The 20,526-nt window shown below is 41.6% G+C and overlaps 1 protein-coding gene across 2 annotated transcripts in view; it reads left to right on the forward strand.

The window, feature by feature from the left end:
- The window catches only part of CPNE4 (copine 4), a 437,398-nt gene that overhangs the window by 256,620 nt on the left and 160,252 nt on the right, over nt 1–20,526 (forward strand). For both annotated transcript variants that reach the window (XM_056520653.1, XM_056520655.1), the window contains exons 3-4: nt 5,487–5,666; nt 13,408–13,479. In XM_056520653.1, coding sequence (XP_056376628.1) covers nt 5,487–5,666; nt 13,408–13,479 — 252 coding nt within the window. The remainder of the gene's footprint in view (nt 1–5,486; nt 5,667–13,407; nt 13,480–20,526) is intronic.

The raw sequence follows: 20,526 nt of genomic DNA on the forward strand, positions 1-20,526 counted from the left end.
CTAGTATCTCTTGTATCAGTCATTACATTCCTTCCTTTTTATAGTTAGGCGGTATGCTCTATTATTGATTGAGGTTAGCGGGAAATAAAGTCAGTTTTGTATCGGAACAGACAGATCACTTGACCTCACTGGTTGTCCTTAAATCTCCTTATCAGCAGAAGTATAAGTTAAAAAGGATTGTTGCTTTATTCCTATAGAAACTTTAATGTAAGATCATGGCAATTTTAGCATTGTTATGAAGTGATGAAAAAATGTGTCTGTTAATCTGTGATATATATATATATATATATATATATATATATATATATATACATATATATATATATATATATATATATGCATTGTAAAAACAGAACAGCTTATTATTTTCAAGAATTGTGTAATGTGTTATCCTGGCACTTCATGGAAATTGAAATCTTGCTGCTGCCCTTCCCAGCAGATTGTAGGTGATCTGGTGGATATCAACAAGATGCCTATTGAGCTCCATTTTGTTGGAAAAACTTTTTTACAAAAATAAAGAGTGAAAAGAGTGCTTGCAAGGGGCATTTATACTTGTACAATGTATACAAGGTACAGAATGGTTACACAGGAATTTGGTGGTTCCGATGTGGCTTAAACTATCTGCTTCAGAGGCTCACACTATTATTATTATTATTTATATAGCACCCTTGTGCAAGGTTTTCATAAGAACCCCCCCCCCCCCCCCCATTTTTTATTTTTAGTACACATAGTGGCCCTGATTTAACAATTAGCCTGAAACCCTAATCGTCTGTTTATTCCTACAGCAATCAATCACAGCTCAGCTTTCATATCTTATCTGTGATTTCATATCTGTGATTGGTTGCTATGGGAAACAGATGATTAGGATTTCAGGCTGATTGATAAATATGGGCCAATGTTTTGAAGTGTATTTTAAGCTCTCTGAAACACATTTGGAAAACTACATGTAAAAATGTGAGCATCTTTAACCTGTTAGGGACCCAGGGCATACGCCCTGAGTCCGCTCCCGATCTATAACGCGGGGCCACGGCCAGGACCCGTGGCTAATAGCGCACGGCATTGATCGCGCTGCCTTGTGCTATTAACCCTTTAGACGCAGCCTTCAAAGTTGAACGCCGCGTCTAAAATGAAAGTGAAACCATGCCGGTTAGCTCAGGGAGCTGTTCGGGATAGCCGCGGTGAAATCACGGCATCCCGAACAGCTCACAGGACAGCTGGAGGGTCCCTACCTGCCTCCTCGCTGTCCAATCGCCGAATGACTGCACAGTGCCTGAGATCCAGGCATGAGCAGTCAAGCGGCAGAATCATCGATCACTGGTTTCCTATGAGAAACCAGAGATCAATGTGAAAGATCAGTGTGTGCAGTGTTATAGGTCCCTATGGGAGCTATAACACTGCAAAAAAAAGTGAAAAAAAAGTGAATAAAGATCATGTAACCCCTCCCCTATTAAAAGTTTGAATCACCCCCCTTTTCCCATAAAAAAAAACTGTGTAAATAAAAATAAAAATAAACATATGTGGTATCGCCGCGTGCGGAAATGTCCGAATTATAAAAATATATCATTAATTAAACCGCACGGTCAATGGCGTGCGTGCAAAAAAATTCCAAAGTCCAAAATAGTGCATTTTTGGTCAATTTTTATATCATGAAAAAATTAATAAAAAGCGAACAATAAGTCCTATCAATGCAGAAATGTTACCACTAAAAACTTCAGATCATGGCGCAAAAAATGAGCCCTCATACTGCCCTATATGCGAAAAAATTAAAAAGTTATAGGGGTCAGAAGATGCAATACAGAAATTTAGGTGCACTACTGTGGTAGATGTATACAATGACATTGGCTAATCCCTCAACACTGATGTTAAAATTGAGACATTTGCCAGTGTATCCTTATATGAAGGACACACCAGAGCCCGCACACCAATGCCAAGGTTTCTCAAATGGCGCGGGACCTAACGCTAACCTACCTGTGCGTAATAAGCAAAAACCAGGGGCCAGAGGGCAATTACAGTAGCACTAGGCCGACATGCAGCCTGCTCCCAGTTCCCTCCAGTGTGACTGAGCACACATACAATGGGAGGAGGGAGAGACAGGCTACAAGCCCCACCCAAGTTGGCTGATATAGGTGCATGGCCTCACAGGTGCAACCTTAATGCTGCCTGGAAAATGTTCAAGGCGCATTAACATATGGAGTTTACACACCTGCAAGTATACATTTTTAAACAACAACAAAAAACGTGGTCTCAATTGGCTGGAGGTGCTCAACCCCAAATGCAGTTGTGCATTTATACTGGGGGAGCAGATCCTGCCCTTGTAGTCCGTTGCTAGGGGCGATCCCCAGCATAAAAATGCATACAATGGAGGATGCCTGCAGTGGACTACAAGTGCCACTTTAGAATCCTACACCAGTTACCGTATTTATCGGCGTATAACACGCACTTTTTAGGCTAACATTTTTAGCCTAAAGTCTATGTGCGTGTTATACGCCGATACACCCCCAGGAAAGGCAGGGGGAGAGAGGCCGTCGCTGCCCGCTTCTCTCCCCCTGCCTTTCCTGGGGTCTAGAGCGCTGCTGCCGGCCCTTCTCTCCCTCTTGCCTCCCCCCATCCCCGGTGGCATAATTACCTGGGTCGGGTCCGCGCTGCTGCAGGCCTCCGGCGTGCGTCCCCGGCGTCGTTGCTATGCGCTGCACGGTGCGGCGCATGGCGTCAGTGCGCCGCGCCGTGCACAGCAACGACGCAGGGGACGCATGCCGGAAGCCTGCAGCAGCGCGGACCCGACCCAGGTAATTATGCCACCGGGGATGGGGGGAGGCAACGGGGCAGCGGCATCGGCAATGGGTGCCGCTGCCCCTTCTCTCCCCCTGGCTGTCGGCGCCGCTTCTCTCCCCCTGGCTATCGGCGCTGGCACCGATAGTCAGGGGGACAGAACGGGCAGCGGCGCCGATAGCCAGGGGGAGAGAAGGGCCGGCAGCAGGGCTCTAGACCCCAGGAAAGGCAGGGGGAGAGAAGTGGGCAGCGACGGCCTCTCTCCCCCTGCCTTTCCTGGGGGTGTATCGGGGTATACATGCGCACACAGGCACCCTCATTTTGCCATGGATATTTGGGTAAAAAACCTTTTTTACCCAAATACCCTTGGTAAAATGAGGGTGCGTGTTATAGGCCGGTGCGTGGTATACCCCGATAAATACGGTAAACAGTGTGGATGGAAAACTATTAGAATAATACAATACAGAAATTTAGGTGCACTACTGTAGTAGAAGTATACAATGACAGGGGTCAGAAGATGACAATTTTAAACATATAAATTTTCCTGCATGTAGTTTTGATTTTTTCCAGAAGTACGACAAAATCAAACCTACGTAAGTAGGGTATCATTTTAACCGTATGGACCTACAGAATATAAGAAGGTGTCATTTTTACTGAAAAATGTACTGTGCAGAAACGGAAGCCCCCAAAAGTTACAAAATGGCGTTTTGTTTTTTTCAATTTTGTCTCACATTGATTTTTTTTTCCGCTTCGCCGTAGATTTTTGGGTAAAATGACTGATGTCATTACAAATTAAAATTGGTGGCGCAAAAAATAAGCCATCATATGGATTTTTAGGTGAAAGATTGAAAGAGTTATGATTTTTTAAAGGTAAGGAGGAAAAAACGAAAATGCAAAAACGGAAAAACCCCGGGTCCTTAAGGGGTTAAAAGACATGTGTATGTTGCCTTTTTGATCATTAACAATGGTTAGCAATGTTGAAGAAGTTTTTACATGCACATTAGAAATAGCGTGATAGCGCCCACTTTGAAAAAAGTTTGAACTCACAGGTGACATCTTCTTTGATCTGAGTTGTTCTCTTTTCTTTTCAATCTGGCTCAGACCACTTTGGTGACTTCTTCCAGCCGTGACTTTTTCAGCAAAATTTCCTGGAAAACATCTTACTCACAGAAGATTTTCAGCACTCTTGGCACCTCTGTACACACTATCCAAATAGTAATAATGCCCCCCTTTATGCCCCTATACAGTAGGTAGGTAGAACACCACATAGTAAGTAGATCATTGGGTAGGCAGGTAGGAAAAGTCTGGCTTATTGATCCCTGTGTACCAATAATTCCCCCAGTAGATATGTCTCTTCCTCCACCTTAATATTGACCATTTTGCAATACTACTTTTAACCACATTAGGTAGGTAGATCCCCTCTCCCAATAATTTTGGCTGTTCCAGGTCAGCAGTTTGAAAAAGTTGTCAAATTTGAAGCAATTACAGAAGGTTATAAAAGGAAACGTACAGGTAGACAAAGAAAGGTTTGGGATAGAAAAGTCAAAACAATATGTCCTGTAAGTACAAAACAAGCAATATAACAAATGAAAATTAATGGACATAAATAATAGTCTATATTTGGACCTTGCACCATGGTGTTGCAGAGCACTGATAAAAATGATTGTAACCGTGTTATTCTTGTCACCCCCTTATGCTATCCTAATAATACATTTTACAGCTAGCTTATTGGAAAGTTGACAAGTGAAATTATTTAGAAAATCTTTCCTTGAAATACCTAGATTTTCTTTAGCATAAACATCTATTTATGTAGAAACCCAGATAAAAACGTAAATTATAATAATCCAGTAAAAATATATACATGAACACAAATGCATCAAAATGGGATTTTGGCAGCAAGTGCAGAGTTACATCAGTTATAAAGGCTGCTTGGGATTGTTCAAGTGCTCTTCACATGTAGCAATGTCCTCTTCAAAAGTCTGGTCCTGAAAATTCACTTTTTAAGGAATATCTCCACTATTCATGTGTAAAACATCAATCATTTGCTGTGCTAAAAAATGCGTATTTCTTGTTAAAAAAAAATTATTCTTGTGAATGCATTTCAAATATACAGTTAGATAGATGAATAGCTAGATAGATAGACATATATATGAGATGGATAGATAAATAGACAGACATATATATGAGATAGATAGATAGATAGATAGATAGATAGATAGACATATATATGAGATAGATAGATAGATAGACATATATATGAGATAGATAGATAGATAGATAGATAGATAGATAGATAGACAGACATATATATGAGATGGATAGATAGATAGATAGACAGACATATATATGAGATAGATAGATAGATAATTAGATAGATAGATAGATAGATAGACAGACATATATATGAGATAGATAGATAATTAGATAGATAGATAGACAGACATATATATGAGATGGATAGATAGATAGATAGATAGACAGACATATATATGAGATAGATAGATAGATAATTAGATAGATAGATAGATAGATAGATAGACAGACATATATATGAGATAGATAGATAGATAGATAGATAGATAGATAGATAGATAGATAATTAGATAGATAGATGATTTGGGTGAAGTTTACAAGATTTTATATAAATGATAAAACTTCGTATATTGAGAGAGAATTGGTGAAAGAATAAAATAATTGGTGTTTGCCTTTTCTTGCAGGTGGACAGAACAGAGGTTATCAGAACATGCATCAACCCCATTTTCTCCAAAATTTTCACTGTTGACTTTTATTTTGAAGAAGTCCAGCGCCTTCGTTTCGAAGTTCATGATATCAGCAGCAACCACAATGGCTTGAAAGATGCAGATTTTCTCGGTGGAATGGAATGCACTTTGGGACAGGTAAGGGGAGAAAAAGACACTTAACTAAAATTTTTTATATTCATACAGTATCTGTCATAAGCACAGCTGATTATAGGGATAGCAAATAGGGCTGCATCACTGGCAACTTGTGTCCGTTGGCATGTGATGTCTCTTGGCAGACACAGCAGCTGGATTACCCCTCATTGCAGCGGTTTCACCCTCCTCCTGCCTCTGGTCCTGTTGCTGCTTTCATGCCTGGCTGTAAATTGCACACATGCTTTCTCCTCGGTCCCTTTGAATAGCCATGCGACATATCTCTGCATTTTGCATCAATTTACACAAAATCATGACAAAAATAGATGTACAGTTTTACGCAAATCAAGATAGATCTGTGATGTTTTTGCTGCATCCTGAATGTCTGAAATCGGTGAAACAGTAACATGTATCTTTAGGATGGGTCGCCAGAGTCAATTTTACTAGTTGGCCCTAGACACTCCAGTCCAATGCTGACAACATATGCATTCAAAATTTACATAAATGAACAAAACCAGTTTCGAATTGAGTAACTGCAGAAGGTCCTAGTGTGACATTTATAATATGTACACAGTAAAGTACCCATATTGTGTCTGTTTGAAAGTTCAGTAATGCACTTTATATAAGCTTTGGGTATTTTGATTATTGATTAGGGTTGTATATTGTATAGGAACATGAAACATTATATACATATTTAACTAGCTAAGTACCCGGCATTGCCCGGTTTTTCCTACCTAAACCTTTGGGGGGGGGGGGGGGGGCAACATAGGAGGAAGTACTCGTCCTCATATCCCTTTCCTCCTATCCCGACCTCATATCCGGTCCTCATGTCCAGTGCTCATATCCCATCCTCATATCCGTCCTTATATCCCGTCCTCATATCCCATCCTCATATCCTGTCCTTATATTCCGTCCTCATATCCCGACCTCATAGGCCATCATCATATCTCGTCATCATATCCCATCTTCATATCCCGACCTCATATCCTGACCTCATGTCCTGTCCTCATATCCCGCACTCATATCCTGATCTCAAATGTCATCCTGATATCCAGTCCTCAGGTGGGGTTGAGTTGTGTTGAAGAAATAGAAGGAGGCGTGGTTTTGTGGAATGACTTGCAGGCCAGAACAATGCACAAAAAGGGTAGAAAATAAAAGAGGTGTTGCTTAAATAATGGGTGTGGCTTTGTGGTATGGGGTGTGGCATGCAGGAGGGGTGACGCACTCACTGACATGCAGAGCAGAGCTTGGAGTAAGGTACTGGAAGGCCTATATACATGCATGGGACTTAAAGGAGTAGTCCAGTCCTTAATAACTTATCCCCTATCCCAAGGATTTCTTGCATGGGACCCAATTTTTCACATAAGGGGGTAGGTTAGGGTTCATTTAACTATCATATATTTTTATTTGACATAAACATAACATGTGTACTAAATTTCATCAAAATATCTCCAGCCACTTGGAAGTTATTCTCGAACATACATTTCCCATAGACTTGCATGGGACTTTAAACAAAAACCCAGACCCTCACAATTAGGGGTGGGTAAGGGTTAATTTATCTATCCTATGTTTGTTGTTGACATATAAATAACATGTGTACCAAGTTTCATGGAAATATCTTCAGTCGTTTGGAAGTGATGCTGGAACATACACACACACATACACACGTTGCATTTTATATACTGTATATATCAGGTAGGGATGCGTTGTGGTAAAAGTATTGTAAGCTGGAAATAAAAGGGGTGTTGCTTAAATGGTGGGCATGTCTTTGCAAGATGGGGCATGGAATGCATGGAGGGTGTGGCTTGTCAGCTGGACTGACACATTCACCAGGAGATGCAGAGCGGAGCTTGTGGAGTAAGGCACCAGGAGTCCTATATACTTGCATGGGACTTAAAACAAAAACCCCATCCTTCACATATGGGGGTAGGTTAGGGGTTAATATAACTATTATATATTTTTGTTTGACATATAAGTAACATGTGACCAAGTATTATCAAAATATCTCCAGCCATATGAAAGTTATGCTAGAACATACATTTCCCATAGATTTGCATTGGACTTTAAACAAAAACCCCGACCCTCGCAAATGAGTGGGTAAGGGTTAAATTACCTATCCTATGTTTGTTGTTGATATATAAAAAACATATGTACCAAGTTTCATGTTTGGACGTGATGCTGAAACATACACACACATACACACATTGGGGTTAATTTACTAAGAGTGGAGTGTAGGTTTCTTTGTGGATTTTGATGTCCGACAGGTATTTTCCCAAGGTATTTACTAAGGTTTCCCTACATTTTGCACTTTTCCCTACGTTTTGCTTTTTTTTTTACAACTGTTCTGATCTGTCGGGTTTTCCTCAGCTCTAACCAACACATTTTCTGTGGAAACCATAGTAAATATGTTAAGATTTTTCAAAACTGTCGAGACCACGCCCTTTTTGTTGAGACCATGCCCACTTTATCCTGTGGTCACACCCCTTTTTGGGCCATGTGGCACAATTTGGGCGCAAAACCCAACAAAAAAGAGTCGTGATCACGTTAGTAAATAAACCCCATTGAGTTTTATATATATAGATTACCAATTTATTTGAATGTAAAAATTGCTTGCCAGATTCCTGTGAGTTTGGCATGTTTTATGCACACACCTATGTGAGCAGACTAGTATGGTGTGCACAAACTCACATTTTACTATTTATTTCACAGTATAATTTGTTTGCCTAATTTACCTGCTTTAATATGCTTTTTTTTTTTTTGTAAATTTGCAATTTTTACTTGAAATCTCTATATGAAGTAAAGTTGCATGAAAGTGGTTGTTTGCATAATTCATGAAGTAGTATTTTTATACATGGCATGCTATGCAAGAACAATTATGTACTGTCAGTGGGACATTTCCATGATCATGGAGCTACAAGCATACTGTGCTAAATAGGATTTTTGTTGAACAATTCTGACTGTTTTATTGGCCATGTCTACAATGAAGATTTGTCACCAGACTTAATAAGGCAGCTGTCAGCCCATAGGTTCAGGAGGGTTTCTTTTATTTAGACATGCTTATTAGTTTCTTCATGCACCACAAGTTTTATACCAGCCATCATTTGTCTGGCTGTCTTACTTGTGTAACACTTCATTTACATTTGAAATAATTATAATAATTTATTTAGTCATTTTTACAGCAATGAACACTGATTTCATGATTATAAAATGATCTAATAGCAATAGTAATATTTAAAGACTATTGAATGTGAGGTAAATGGATTTGTATTCATGCCTATGCATTTACTTCTGGTCTCTTAATCAGTTTTACAGTCTAAAGTGATCAGGGATTCCCATAATATAGAACAATACATTGTAATAAGAAGGGGAATGTACCTTCTTAGAACAGGTTGGCTTTAAAAAGTACCTGTCATGATTTTGGTAAATCTTCCCAGTTTACTGCCCCCATCATGATAAACCACCCCCTGCCTTTATTTTTATTATTTTTTAGTTTTCTACCTTGATATTGCTCTGTATTTTCTGCTCAGTCTCGGTCAGATTCACAGACTGGGAAGGGGCATTTTCCAGCAGGCATTACATCATCTTAAGCCATACAAGGGAGAATTTCCTCCCTCACTTTGCTACACACAGCCCATAGCAGTTCAGTGTGTGAGATGAGCTCTTATTGGATAAGGCTGGACACACAACCTCAGCATTTCCTAATGTTGGACTTATGCCAGGCCAGCAGGAGTCCAAAGTCTATGCAAGAGATGGGGAAAATGTGCTCTGGACAAGTAGGAAGACACCTAGTGGCCGTTTTTGTAAACACAAATAAGACATAGAAAACTACATTTTGTAAACAAAGTACATTATAATAATGTGTTTATTTACTATAAGGCATGCAATAGCAAAAATTAGTTTTAATGGCAGTGCCTATTTAAGTTCTGTATAAAGGGAGAATTACAGACAAAAGTCATACAAAATCATGACTTATGTGCAGGCCAGGCATAAAAAAAACTTACAATTGAATGCATTGGTCACCAAACAGTGGCTCTCTAGCTGCAGACTGTCAGGTCTGGGAGTTTTAATAGATAGACTGCCATAGATTGAAGACCATTAATGTAAGATAAATTTGCAGAGCCAATAAAAAATATTGATGGAGGCCTCTGGACAAAATATTGGGTGGAGGCTGTTTCCTTCACTTTATTGAGGAAATAGAGAGAATATATGTACATCAATTTGTAATAGATTTTCTTTATGCCATGATGGTGGTGGTTTACTTTTACATCCTATTTGTCATGCCATGCCTTTGGTAAATGATACGCATCACTCCCAATCACAATGCAGAAGACAACTATTATGAGCAGTAGTATAGGGATATTCCCATCTCATAAAGTGTTAGCATATTCCTAGGATATGCATGCCATTGCTGCATGACCAGTGAATGTCCAGCTTCTGTGACCCACACTGATCATGAGGATGAAAAGGATGCATCAGTGATGTAGCACTGTACCCACTTCCCAAGCAAATGGAGTCATGTTATGGTTCCCTGCACAATCAAGGGGCTAGATTGATGGGAAATACCTTTGACATTAGGGCCTACTAAGTGGGAGAAATAATCTACCTAAGGTCTCCATTTTGTCAGAAGATATAATAATAATACTATAACTCGGTTATGAATTATTATTTATGGTCAACAGCAATATTAAATATATTATGACCGTTATAAATTGCCAAAAATATACAAAATATGCAATTCACCATATCTGGGTCTGATTTTTTCCCCAGATATGAGATCTAGGAAGTTAATCTGCAGTAGAAGGAGGTGTGGCTTATAAACTAACTTTACCTTCTCATCATGGAGATTATATAAAGCCTGTTCTGCTCATCTACATATAATTCCATCCACATTAAAAGAAGGTAATTTAATCAAATAAGAAACCTGTGTATTTTACCGATAGTATGCCAAGTTGCTGCCTGAGGTCCATGGAAATATCTATAGTCATAACAAGTCATCAGAGAGGACTGTGGGTAAATATTTTTCCCCTGACTCTGCATGGCTTCACCTATTCAGGTAGCTTTAAGGAAATTCTGTGATGCTTCTTTGATGGGATCTGTGATGCCTCCCTGCGTCTCCCTTACACATGCTTTTAGCTTATTTCTTATTTCATATTAAGCATCCACCAAAACAAATATAATGTCAGCCAATGATGACTGGGTGGGTGTGTGTAGGAAGATTAGGGTCTAGTCACATGACATGACATCTAATCATTAATTCACTATAATTGTTATATAGATATAAATGTCATGTGACATTTGCACCCCCTGATGAAGCATAACGCGAAATGTACGTTGGGGTTGCAGTTGGTAGGTGGTAACTTGCATGGTGGGTAGTTTCTGTTGGCTGTTGTCTCTTTTTCATTCCAGCTTTGAGCATATAGGATGTTTTCTATGTTATGATTCCTTCTATCTGGCTTACTTTATGGTACTATCCTTTTTCATATGTAAATCCTTTTGTCTGAACTTTCAGAGAGCTAATCTTATCATATCTTGTTTCTGTTCCCATATTCCATGTATTGCTGCACATTTTGTACCATCTCCAGTCATCTGTTTTTGTCACCCACAGTGCCAACATTTTAATACTCTATCTATTTTCAATTGTATGTCTGTTTTGATATATGTTCAATAAAATATTATTATTTTACATAATTTGTTCTTTTTGGATTACTTAACAGTGGCCATCACTTTGCTGGTAGTATAACATGCTACAGTTGCAGAGGTTATTTTTAGTTTCTTGTACATATATACAATGGTGTTTACAAGTTTGTGAACCCTCCAAAAATTTCAAAATTTCTGCATAAATTTACCTTAAAGGAAAACTGTCACACTATACCCATGGTGAACAGGATTTTAATGAGGGGTCACTTACTTATTTTGGTCCACTGGCTGCTGAGATATTTGCCTGTAAATTTACGGTGAATAGCGCATTGAAGGCCTTGCCCCCGCCGGCTGGCCACCTCTTCCTCGCGGAGAGAAGTTCCTAAGCCTGCCCCCACATTAGCATACCCATTATATTCAACTTCACATCCTAGTGATGTTGAATCAAAGATCACTTGAACGCAGCGCTCTGTCTGCAGAGCACATGCGCATGAAGATTTCATCCAGCAGAGCTCCTTACGCAGAGCTCTCTAGTCATCAGGACATGAGAGCTGGTTGAAATCTGGCGCATGCAGACAGAGCGCTGCACTCACGTGACCTGTGACTCCACATCACTAGGACGTGGAGTTGAAAATAATGAATATGATAATTGCGGGCTTAGGACCTTCAGTCCGTGAGGCAGAGGCAACGTCTTCAATGAGCTATACTTGGATGAAATACAGGCAAATATCTTGGCAGCCAATGGACCAAAATAAGTAAGTTACCCCTCGTTAGAATCCTGCTCATCCACACCATAACCCATTGTATTGAGTTTAGTGGGGTGAAAAGGCTGACAGTTTTCCTTTAATACTACAAAACTGTCCAAAAGTATAAAAAAAACTTCATGATTGGTAAAACTTCATTATTGTCATTGAAAATATTGCTAATTTTTGCTTATATATCATAGGTTATTGTTAGAAAATTAAGTAGTGAGTGGCCTAGTGCTTACCTGTTTTAGCTGATATGGCAGGCATGAGTTTTAGCGATATTGATTTTTCTTTCCACACTGGAATTATTTTCTACTGTTGCCTACACTTCCCATGAATCATTTGGATTTGCAGAGTGAGGGGTTGAGTCATATAACTGCAGTTGCCTTAATAAGACTCCAGCAGCCAACAGCCTAAACTGCTGAGACTTATAAGTAGGTTGGGGTCAGTTCACTTCATGTGCAGTTTTGATGCGTTTTCTTGTTTGAATTATATTTTTTAGAGAAATATTGCCATGTGGAGACAGTCATCCATAATAACAATTGAGGTGGTTACAGAGATATGAAGTCTTCAGGTTATGTTCACATGTTGCATTTTTAACACTTTTTTGTAGCATTTTTACTGCATTTCAGCCGTGTTTTGCTGTTTTTACTGTGATTTATGCAATTGAAGTAAAATAGCACAATTTTCTTGGGATTACAATGAGATCACAAAAAAATGCAGCAAATATGCAACATGTTAACCTATCCTCAGGAAAGGTGGATAACTACTATGTAACCTGATCCCATGGAGACAGCTGCAGCAGTAGTAAACAGCTAGAGCTAATTGGGTCTTTAAGCATCCAGAAGGTATCTGAGAGGTGATGATGCAATCCTATAGTTCACAGGAACTCAACTGACAAAGGACAGACCACTTCCTCTGACACATTAAACACTGTGTTAAATCTGGTGATCACATGACCCAGTTTTAGTAATGAAACACATGAATACAGCTGTACTGGAATATCACAGATGACACTGTAGATCTAGTGATAGTGAGTGTGCATGATATGGCCAAAAAAGCTGTCCTTTTTATGACAATACTGTCCTTTTTTTATTATCCTCTGTAATCATTTTCTTGTTAGAAAACACTTATTTTCTTTTTTTCTACTTTATTTTATACACATCGAAAAATCCTGTTCTGCTATATAAATATTAGTGTTAATGTTATGCTTTAGTCAGATTATTGATTAGATTCATATTAGTTAATATTTTGATGTTAAAAAAGGTTTTCTTCTCTGTTGAGACGAGCTTGTTGAAGAACTATGAAGATGAATAGATCTACTATACATGAGTAATATGTTCTTGTTTTCTTTCTTTCTGTAGATTGTGTCACAAAGGAGACTGTCAAAATCATTGCTGAAGCATGGAAACACAGCGGGGAAATCATCTATAACGGTATCATTACTACAGACGTTTATATCAAAATAGTGATAATAGAGATATATTATTAAAGTGCTAAACTCCTACAAATATAAATCCAAAGATGTGAATAAAGCTGTATTGTTTAACCCCTTAAGGACACATGACGTTCTCATACGTCTCCATTTCCGAGTCCTTAAGGACACATGACGTATGAGAACGTCATGTGTTTTACCGGCCCCCCGCAACCATCTGGAGCGGAGCCGGTGCCCGATGCCTGCTGAAATCGTTCAGCAGGCATCGGGGCATATCGCCCAGGGGGGTCATTATGACCCCCCATGTCGGCGATGGCCGCAGATCGCTGGACAATTCAGTCCAGCGATCTGCGGCGGATTCAGTGACCCGGTGACCCGGAAATATTGGCTGATCGGGGCCGTCAGAGACGGCCCTGAACAGCCAGAGCCAGCAGGGGTGAGGTGGCACTGGTGCCACCTCACGATCGCCCTGATTCGTCGGCCGGATTACCGGCCGACCAATCAGGGCGCCTGCTGCGGGTGTCACTCCCGCAACCCGCTCCGCCCCTCTTCCGGAGGACGTGAGCGGGTGCGGGACGTGCACCCCGGGTGCTGGGGACCCCGATCCCCGGCGCCCCTGTTGGGATCGGGGCCCCAGGAGCAGCGGCGGCGGCGGAGACGACGAGGGACTGACCTGGTGCAGCGAGGATCGTTGGAGGTGAGTGACAGCCTCCTGCTGTTGCTTAGCAACAGCTCCCAGCATGCAAAAAGGGCATGCTGGGAGCTGTAGTTATGCAACAGCAGGAGGCAGACCACCACAACTCCCAGCATGCCCTAACAGCTGGAGGCACATTCTTTCTATGGAAAAGTGTACCTTCAGCTGTTGTGTAACTACAACTCCCAGCTTGCACAATCAGCTAAAGTGCATGCTGGGAGTTGTAGTGGTGCATCTGGTGGTTGCATAACTACAACTCCCAGCATGCCCGTTGGCTGTCGGTGACTGCTGAGAGTTGTAGTTTTGCAACAGCTGAAGGCACACTGAGTTAAGTAGCAAACCAGTGTGTCTCCAGCTGTTGCATAACTACAATCCCCAGCATCCCCAGCCAAAGTAGTATGCCTCCAGCTGTTGCATAACTACAACACCCAGCATGCCCTTCCGCTGTCCGTACATGCTGGGGGTTGTAGCTTTTGCAACAGCTGAAGGCACACTGGTTGCAAAACACTGAGTTTGTTACCAAACTCGGTGTTTCACAACCAGTGTGCCTCCAGCTGTTGCAAAACTACAACTCTCAGCATGCACTGATAGACCGTACATGCTGGGAGTTGTAGTTTTGCAACAGCTGGATGTCCCCCCCCCCCCCCCCCCCCCAATGTGAACGTACAGGGTACACTCACATGGGCGGAGGATTACAGTAAGTATCCGGCTGCAAGTTTGAGGTGCGGCAAAATTTCTGCTGCAGCTCAAACTGCCAGCGAGAAACTACTGTGAACCCCCCGCCCGTGTGACTGTACCCTAAAAACACTACACTACACTAACACACAAAATAAAAAGTAAAAAAACACTACATATACACATACCCCTACACAGCCTCCCTCCCCTCCCCAATAAAAATGAAAAACGTCTGGTACGCCACTATTTCCAAAACGGAGCCTCCAGCGGTTGCAAAACTACAACTCCCAGCATGCACTGATAGACCGTACATGCTGGGAGTTGTAGTTTTGCAACAGCTGGATTCCCCCCCCCCCCCAATGTGAACGTACAGGGTACACTCACATGGGCAGAGGATTACAGTAAGTATCCGGCTGCAAGTTTGAGCTGCGTCAAATTTTCTGCCGTAGCTCAAACTGCCAGCGAGAAACTACTGTGAACCCCCCGCCCGTGCGACTGTACCCTAAAAACACTACACTACACTAACACAAATAAAATAAAAAGTAAAAAAACACTACATATACACATACCCCTATACAACCCCTCTCCCCAATAAAAATGAAAAACGTCTGGTACGCCACTGTTTCCAAAACGGAACCTCCAGCTGTTGCAAAACAACTACTCCCAGTATTGCCAGATAGCCGTTGACTGTCCAGGCATGCTGGGAGTTTTACAACAGCTGGAGGCACCCTGTTTGGGAATCACTGGCGTAGAATACCCCTATGTCCACCCCTATGCAAGTCCCTAATTTAGGCCTCAAATGCGCATGGCGCTCTCACTTTGGAGCCCTGTCGTATTTCAAGGCAACAGTTTAGGGCCACATATGGGGTATCGCCGTACTCGGGAGAAATTGGGCTTCAAATTTTGGGGGGTATTTTCTGCTATTACCCTTTTAAAAAATGTAAAATTTTTGGGAAAACAAGCATTTTAGGTAAAAAAAAATATATTTTTTTACATATGCAAAAGTTGTGAAACACGTTCCCCGAGGGGTCTAGTTTCCAAAATGGTATGCCATGTGTTTTTTTTTTTTTTGCTGTCCTGGCACCATAGGGGCTTCCTAAATGTGGCATGCCCCCAGAGCAAAATTCGCTTTCAAAAAGCCAAATGTGACTCCTTCTCTTCTGAGACCTGTAGTGCGCCAGCAGAGCACTTTTCACCCCCATATGGGGTGTTTTCTGAATCGGAAGAAATTGGGCTTCAAATTTTGGGGGGGGTATTTTCTGCTATTACTCTTTTTAAAATTGTAAACATTTTGGGAAACCAAGCATTTTAGGTAAAAAAAATATATATATTTTTACATATGCAAAAGTCGTGAAACACCTGTAGGGTATTAAGGTTCACATTACCCCTTGTTACGTTCCCCGAGGGGTCTAGTTTCCAAAATGGTACGCCATGTGTTTTTTTTTGCTGTTCTGGCACCATAGGGGCTTCCTGAATGCGGCATGCCCCCAGAGCAAAATTTGCTTTCAAAAAGCCAAATGTTACTCCTTCTCTTCTGAGACCTGTAGTGCGCCAGCAGAGCACTTTTCACCCCCATATGGGGTGTTTTCTGAATCGGGAGAAATTGGGCTCCAAATTTTGGGGGTATTTTCCGCTATTACCCTTTTTAAAAATGTAAACATTTTGGGAAAACAAGCATTTTAGGTAAAAAAAAATTTTTTTTTTTACATATGCAAAAGTCGTGAAACACCTGTAGGGCATTAAGGTTCACGTTACCCCTTGTTACGTTCCCCGAGGGGTCTAGTTTCCAAAATGGTATGCCATGTGGTTTTTTTTTTGCTGTTCTGGCACCATAGGGGCTTCCTAAATGCGGCATGCCCCCAGAGCAAAATTTGCTTTCAAAAAGCCAAATGTGACTCCTTCTCTTCTGAGACCTGTAGTGCGCCAGCAGAGCACTTTTCACCCCCATGCGAGGTGTTTTCTGTATCGGGAGAAATTGGGCTTCAAATTTTGGGGGGTATTTTCTGCTATTACCCTTTTTAAAAATGTAAAATTTTTGGGAAACCAAGCATTTTAGGTAAAAAAAATATATATTTTTTTTACATATGCAAAAGTTGTGATTCACCTGTAGGGTATTAAGGTTCACTTTACCCCTTGTTACGTTCCCTGAGGGGTCTAGTTTCCAAAATGGTATGCCATGTGTTTTTTTTAGCTGTCCTGGCACCATAGGGGCTTCCTAAATGCGGCATGCCCCCCAAAAACCATTTGTCGCTCCTTCCCTTCTGAGCCCTCTACTGCGCCCGCCGAACAATTAACATAGACATATGAGGTATGTGCTTACTCGAGAGAAATTGGGTTTCAAATACAAGTAAAAATTTTCTCCTTTTTATTCCTTGCAAAAATTCAAAAATTGGGTCTACAAGAACATGCGAGTGTAAAAAATGAAGATTTTGAATTTTCTCCTTCACTTTGCTGCTATTCCTGTGAAACACCTAAAGGGTTAATACACTTACTGAATGTTTTTTTGAATACTTTAGGGGGTGTAGTTTTTATAATGGGGTCTTTTATGGGGTATTTCTAATATGAAGACCCTTCAAATCCACTTCAAAACTGAACTGGTCCCTGAAAAATAGTGAGTTTGAAAATTTTGTGAAAAATTTCAAAATTGCTGCTGAACTTTGAAGCCCTCTGGTGTCTTCCAAAAGTAAAAACTCATAAATTTTATGATGCAAACATAAAGTAGACATACTGTATATGTGAACCCAAAAAAAATATATTTTGAATATCCATTTTCCTTACAAGCAGAGAGCTTTAAAGTTAGAAAAATGCAAAATTTTCATTTTTTTCATCAAATTTTGGGATTTTTCACCAAGAAAGGATGCAAGTTACCATAAAATTTTACCACTAAGTTAAAGTGGAATATGTCACAAAAAAACTATCTCGGAATCAGAATGATAATTAAAAGCATTCCAGAGTTATTAATGTTTAAAGTGACAGTGGTCAGAATTGCATAAAACCCCTTAACCCCTTCCCGACCTATGACATACCTGTACGTCATGGGTGGCAAGGTGTTCCCGACCCATGACATACAGGTACGTCATGGACATTACTGCCGCTACTCGCGACATCCCGCAGCGCCCGGAAAGATGGTGGCTATCACTGATAGCCAGCCATCTTACCGTGCGACCACGGGGGGTTTCGTCCCCCACCCCCCCCCCCAGCGATCGCTGCTATCAGCTGGTCAAATCTGACTAGCTGATAGCAGCGTTTCGCTATCAGAATACTTAGCAGCGCGGTGTGTGAGTTCCGATCACGGGGATCGGGACACACACCGGTCTGCTAAGTGTCCCTGACCCGTCCCCCGGCGTCACTTACCCGTCGGAGCGGTGTCCCGAGCAGTCCCGGCGTCCTCCATGCGGTCCCGGCGTCCTTCCGTGCGGTCCTGGCTGCGCTGCGTCCCTGCGGTGAGTTTCCGGCAGCAGTGCGGCATCTTCATTGGCAGCAGTGAGATCGCCGTAAAGCGATCTCACTGCTGCCTCTGAGAGTTTCAAAACTGCAACTCCCAGCATGCCCAGACAGCCTTTGGCTTTCTGGGCATGCTGGGAGTTGTAGTTTTGCAACATCTGGAGGTCCACAGTTTGGAGACCACTGTATAATGGTCTCCAATCTGTGCTCTTCCAGATGTTGCAAAACTACAAATCTCAGCATGCTCAGTCTGTCCAGGCATGCTGGGAGTTGTAGTTGTCTAACATCTGGAAGAGCACAGATTGGAGACCATTATACAGTGGTCTCCAAACTGTGGACCTCCAGATGTTGCAAAACTACAACTCCCAGCATGCCCAGACTGCCCAAACATGCTGGAAGTTGCAGTTCGGCAACATCTGATCCTTCAGATATTGCCGAACTACAACTTCCAGCATGCCTTGGCAGTCTGGGCATGCTAGGAGTTGTAGTTTTGCAACAACTGGAGGCACACTAGTTGGGAAACATTGTCCGTTTCCTACCTCAGTGCCTCCAGCTGTTGCAATTGTTGCAAAACTATAACTCCCAGCATGCACTGACAGACCATGCATGCTGGGAGTTGTAGTTTTGCAACAGCTGGAGGCACACTGGTTTGGAAACACTAAGTTTGGTTGCAAAACACTTGAAAGTTTATTACTTAACTTAGTGTTTCCAAACCAGTGTTCCTCCAGCTGTTGCAAAACTACAACTCCCAGCATGCACGGACAGCCAAAGGGCATGCTCGGAGTTTGCAACAGCTGGATGTTTGCCCCCTCCCCCCAATGTGAATGTACAGGGTACACTCACATGGGCGGAGGTTTACAGTGAGTGCTGCAAGTTTGAGATGGTGCAAATTTTGCGCTGCAGCTCAAACTTCCAGCGGCAAACTTGCTGTGAACCTCTGCCCATGTGACTGTACCCTAAAAACACTACACTACACTGACACTAACCTAAAATAAAAAGTAAAAAACACTACATATACACATACCCCTACACAGCCCCCCTCCCCCAAAAAAATGAAAAACGTCTGGTACGCTACTGTTTCCAAAACGGAGCCTTCAGCTGTTGCAAAATAATAACTCCCAGTATTGCCGGACATCCATTGACTGTCCAGGCATGCTGGGAGTTTTGCAACAGCTGGATGCACCCTGTTTGGGAATCACTGGCGTAGAATACCCCTATGTCCACCCCTATGCAAATCCCTAATTCAGGCCTCAAATGCGCATGGCGCTCTCTCATTTTGGAGCCCTGTCGTATTTCAGGGCAACAGTTTTGGGACACATATGGGGTATCGCCGTACTCGGGAGAAATTGCCTTACAAATTTTGGGGGGCTTTTTCTTCTTTAACCCCTTATGAAAAGGTGAAGCTGGGGTCTACACCAGCATGTTAGTGTAAAAAAATAAATTTTTTACACTGACATGCTGGTGTTGCCCTATACTTTTCATTTTCACAAGAGGTAAAAGGGAAAAAAGACCCTCTAAATTTGTAACGCAATTTCTCCTGAGTACGGAGATACCCCATATGTGGGCGCAAAGTGCTCTGGGGGCGCACAACAAGGCCCAGAAGGGAGAGTGCACCATGTACATTTGAGGCGATTTGCACAGGGGTGGCTGATTGTTACAGCAGTTCTGACAAACGCAAAACAATAAATATCCACATGTGACCCCATTTTGGAAACTACACCCCTCACGGAATGTAATAAGGGGTGCAGTGAGCATTTACACCCCACTGGTGTATGACAGATTTTTGGAACAGTGGTCTGTGAAAATGAAAAATAAAATTTTTGATTTGCACAGTCCACTGTTTCAAATATCTGTCAAACGCCAGTGGGGTGTAAATGCTCACTGCACCCCTTATTAAATTCCATGAGGGGTATAGTTTCCAAAATGGGGTCACATGTGGGGGGGGGTCCACTGTTCTGGCACCATAGGGGCTTCCTAAATGGGACATGCCCCCCAAAAACCCTTTCAGAAAAACGTACTCTCCAAAATCCCATTGTCGCTCCTTCCCTTCTGAGCCCTCTACTGTGCCCACCGAACACTTTACATACGCATATGAGGTATTTCCTTACTCAAGAGAAATTGGGTTACCAATTTTAGGGTGATTTCTCTCCTTTTACCCCTTGTAAAAATTCAAAAATTGGGTCTACAAGAAAATGCGAGTGTAAAAAATGAAGATTTAGAATTTTCTCCTTCACT

Source organism: Hyla sarda, chromosome 5, assembly GCF_029499605.1.
Source record: "Hyla sarda isolate aHylSar1 chromosome 5, aHylSar1.hap1, whole genome shotgun sequence".
NCBI classification, from domain to species: Eukaryota; Metazoa; Chordata; class Amphibia; order Anura; family Hylidae; genus Hyla; species Hyla sarda.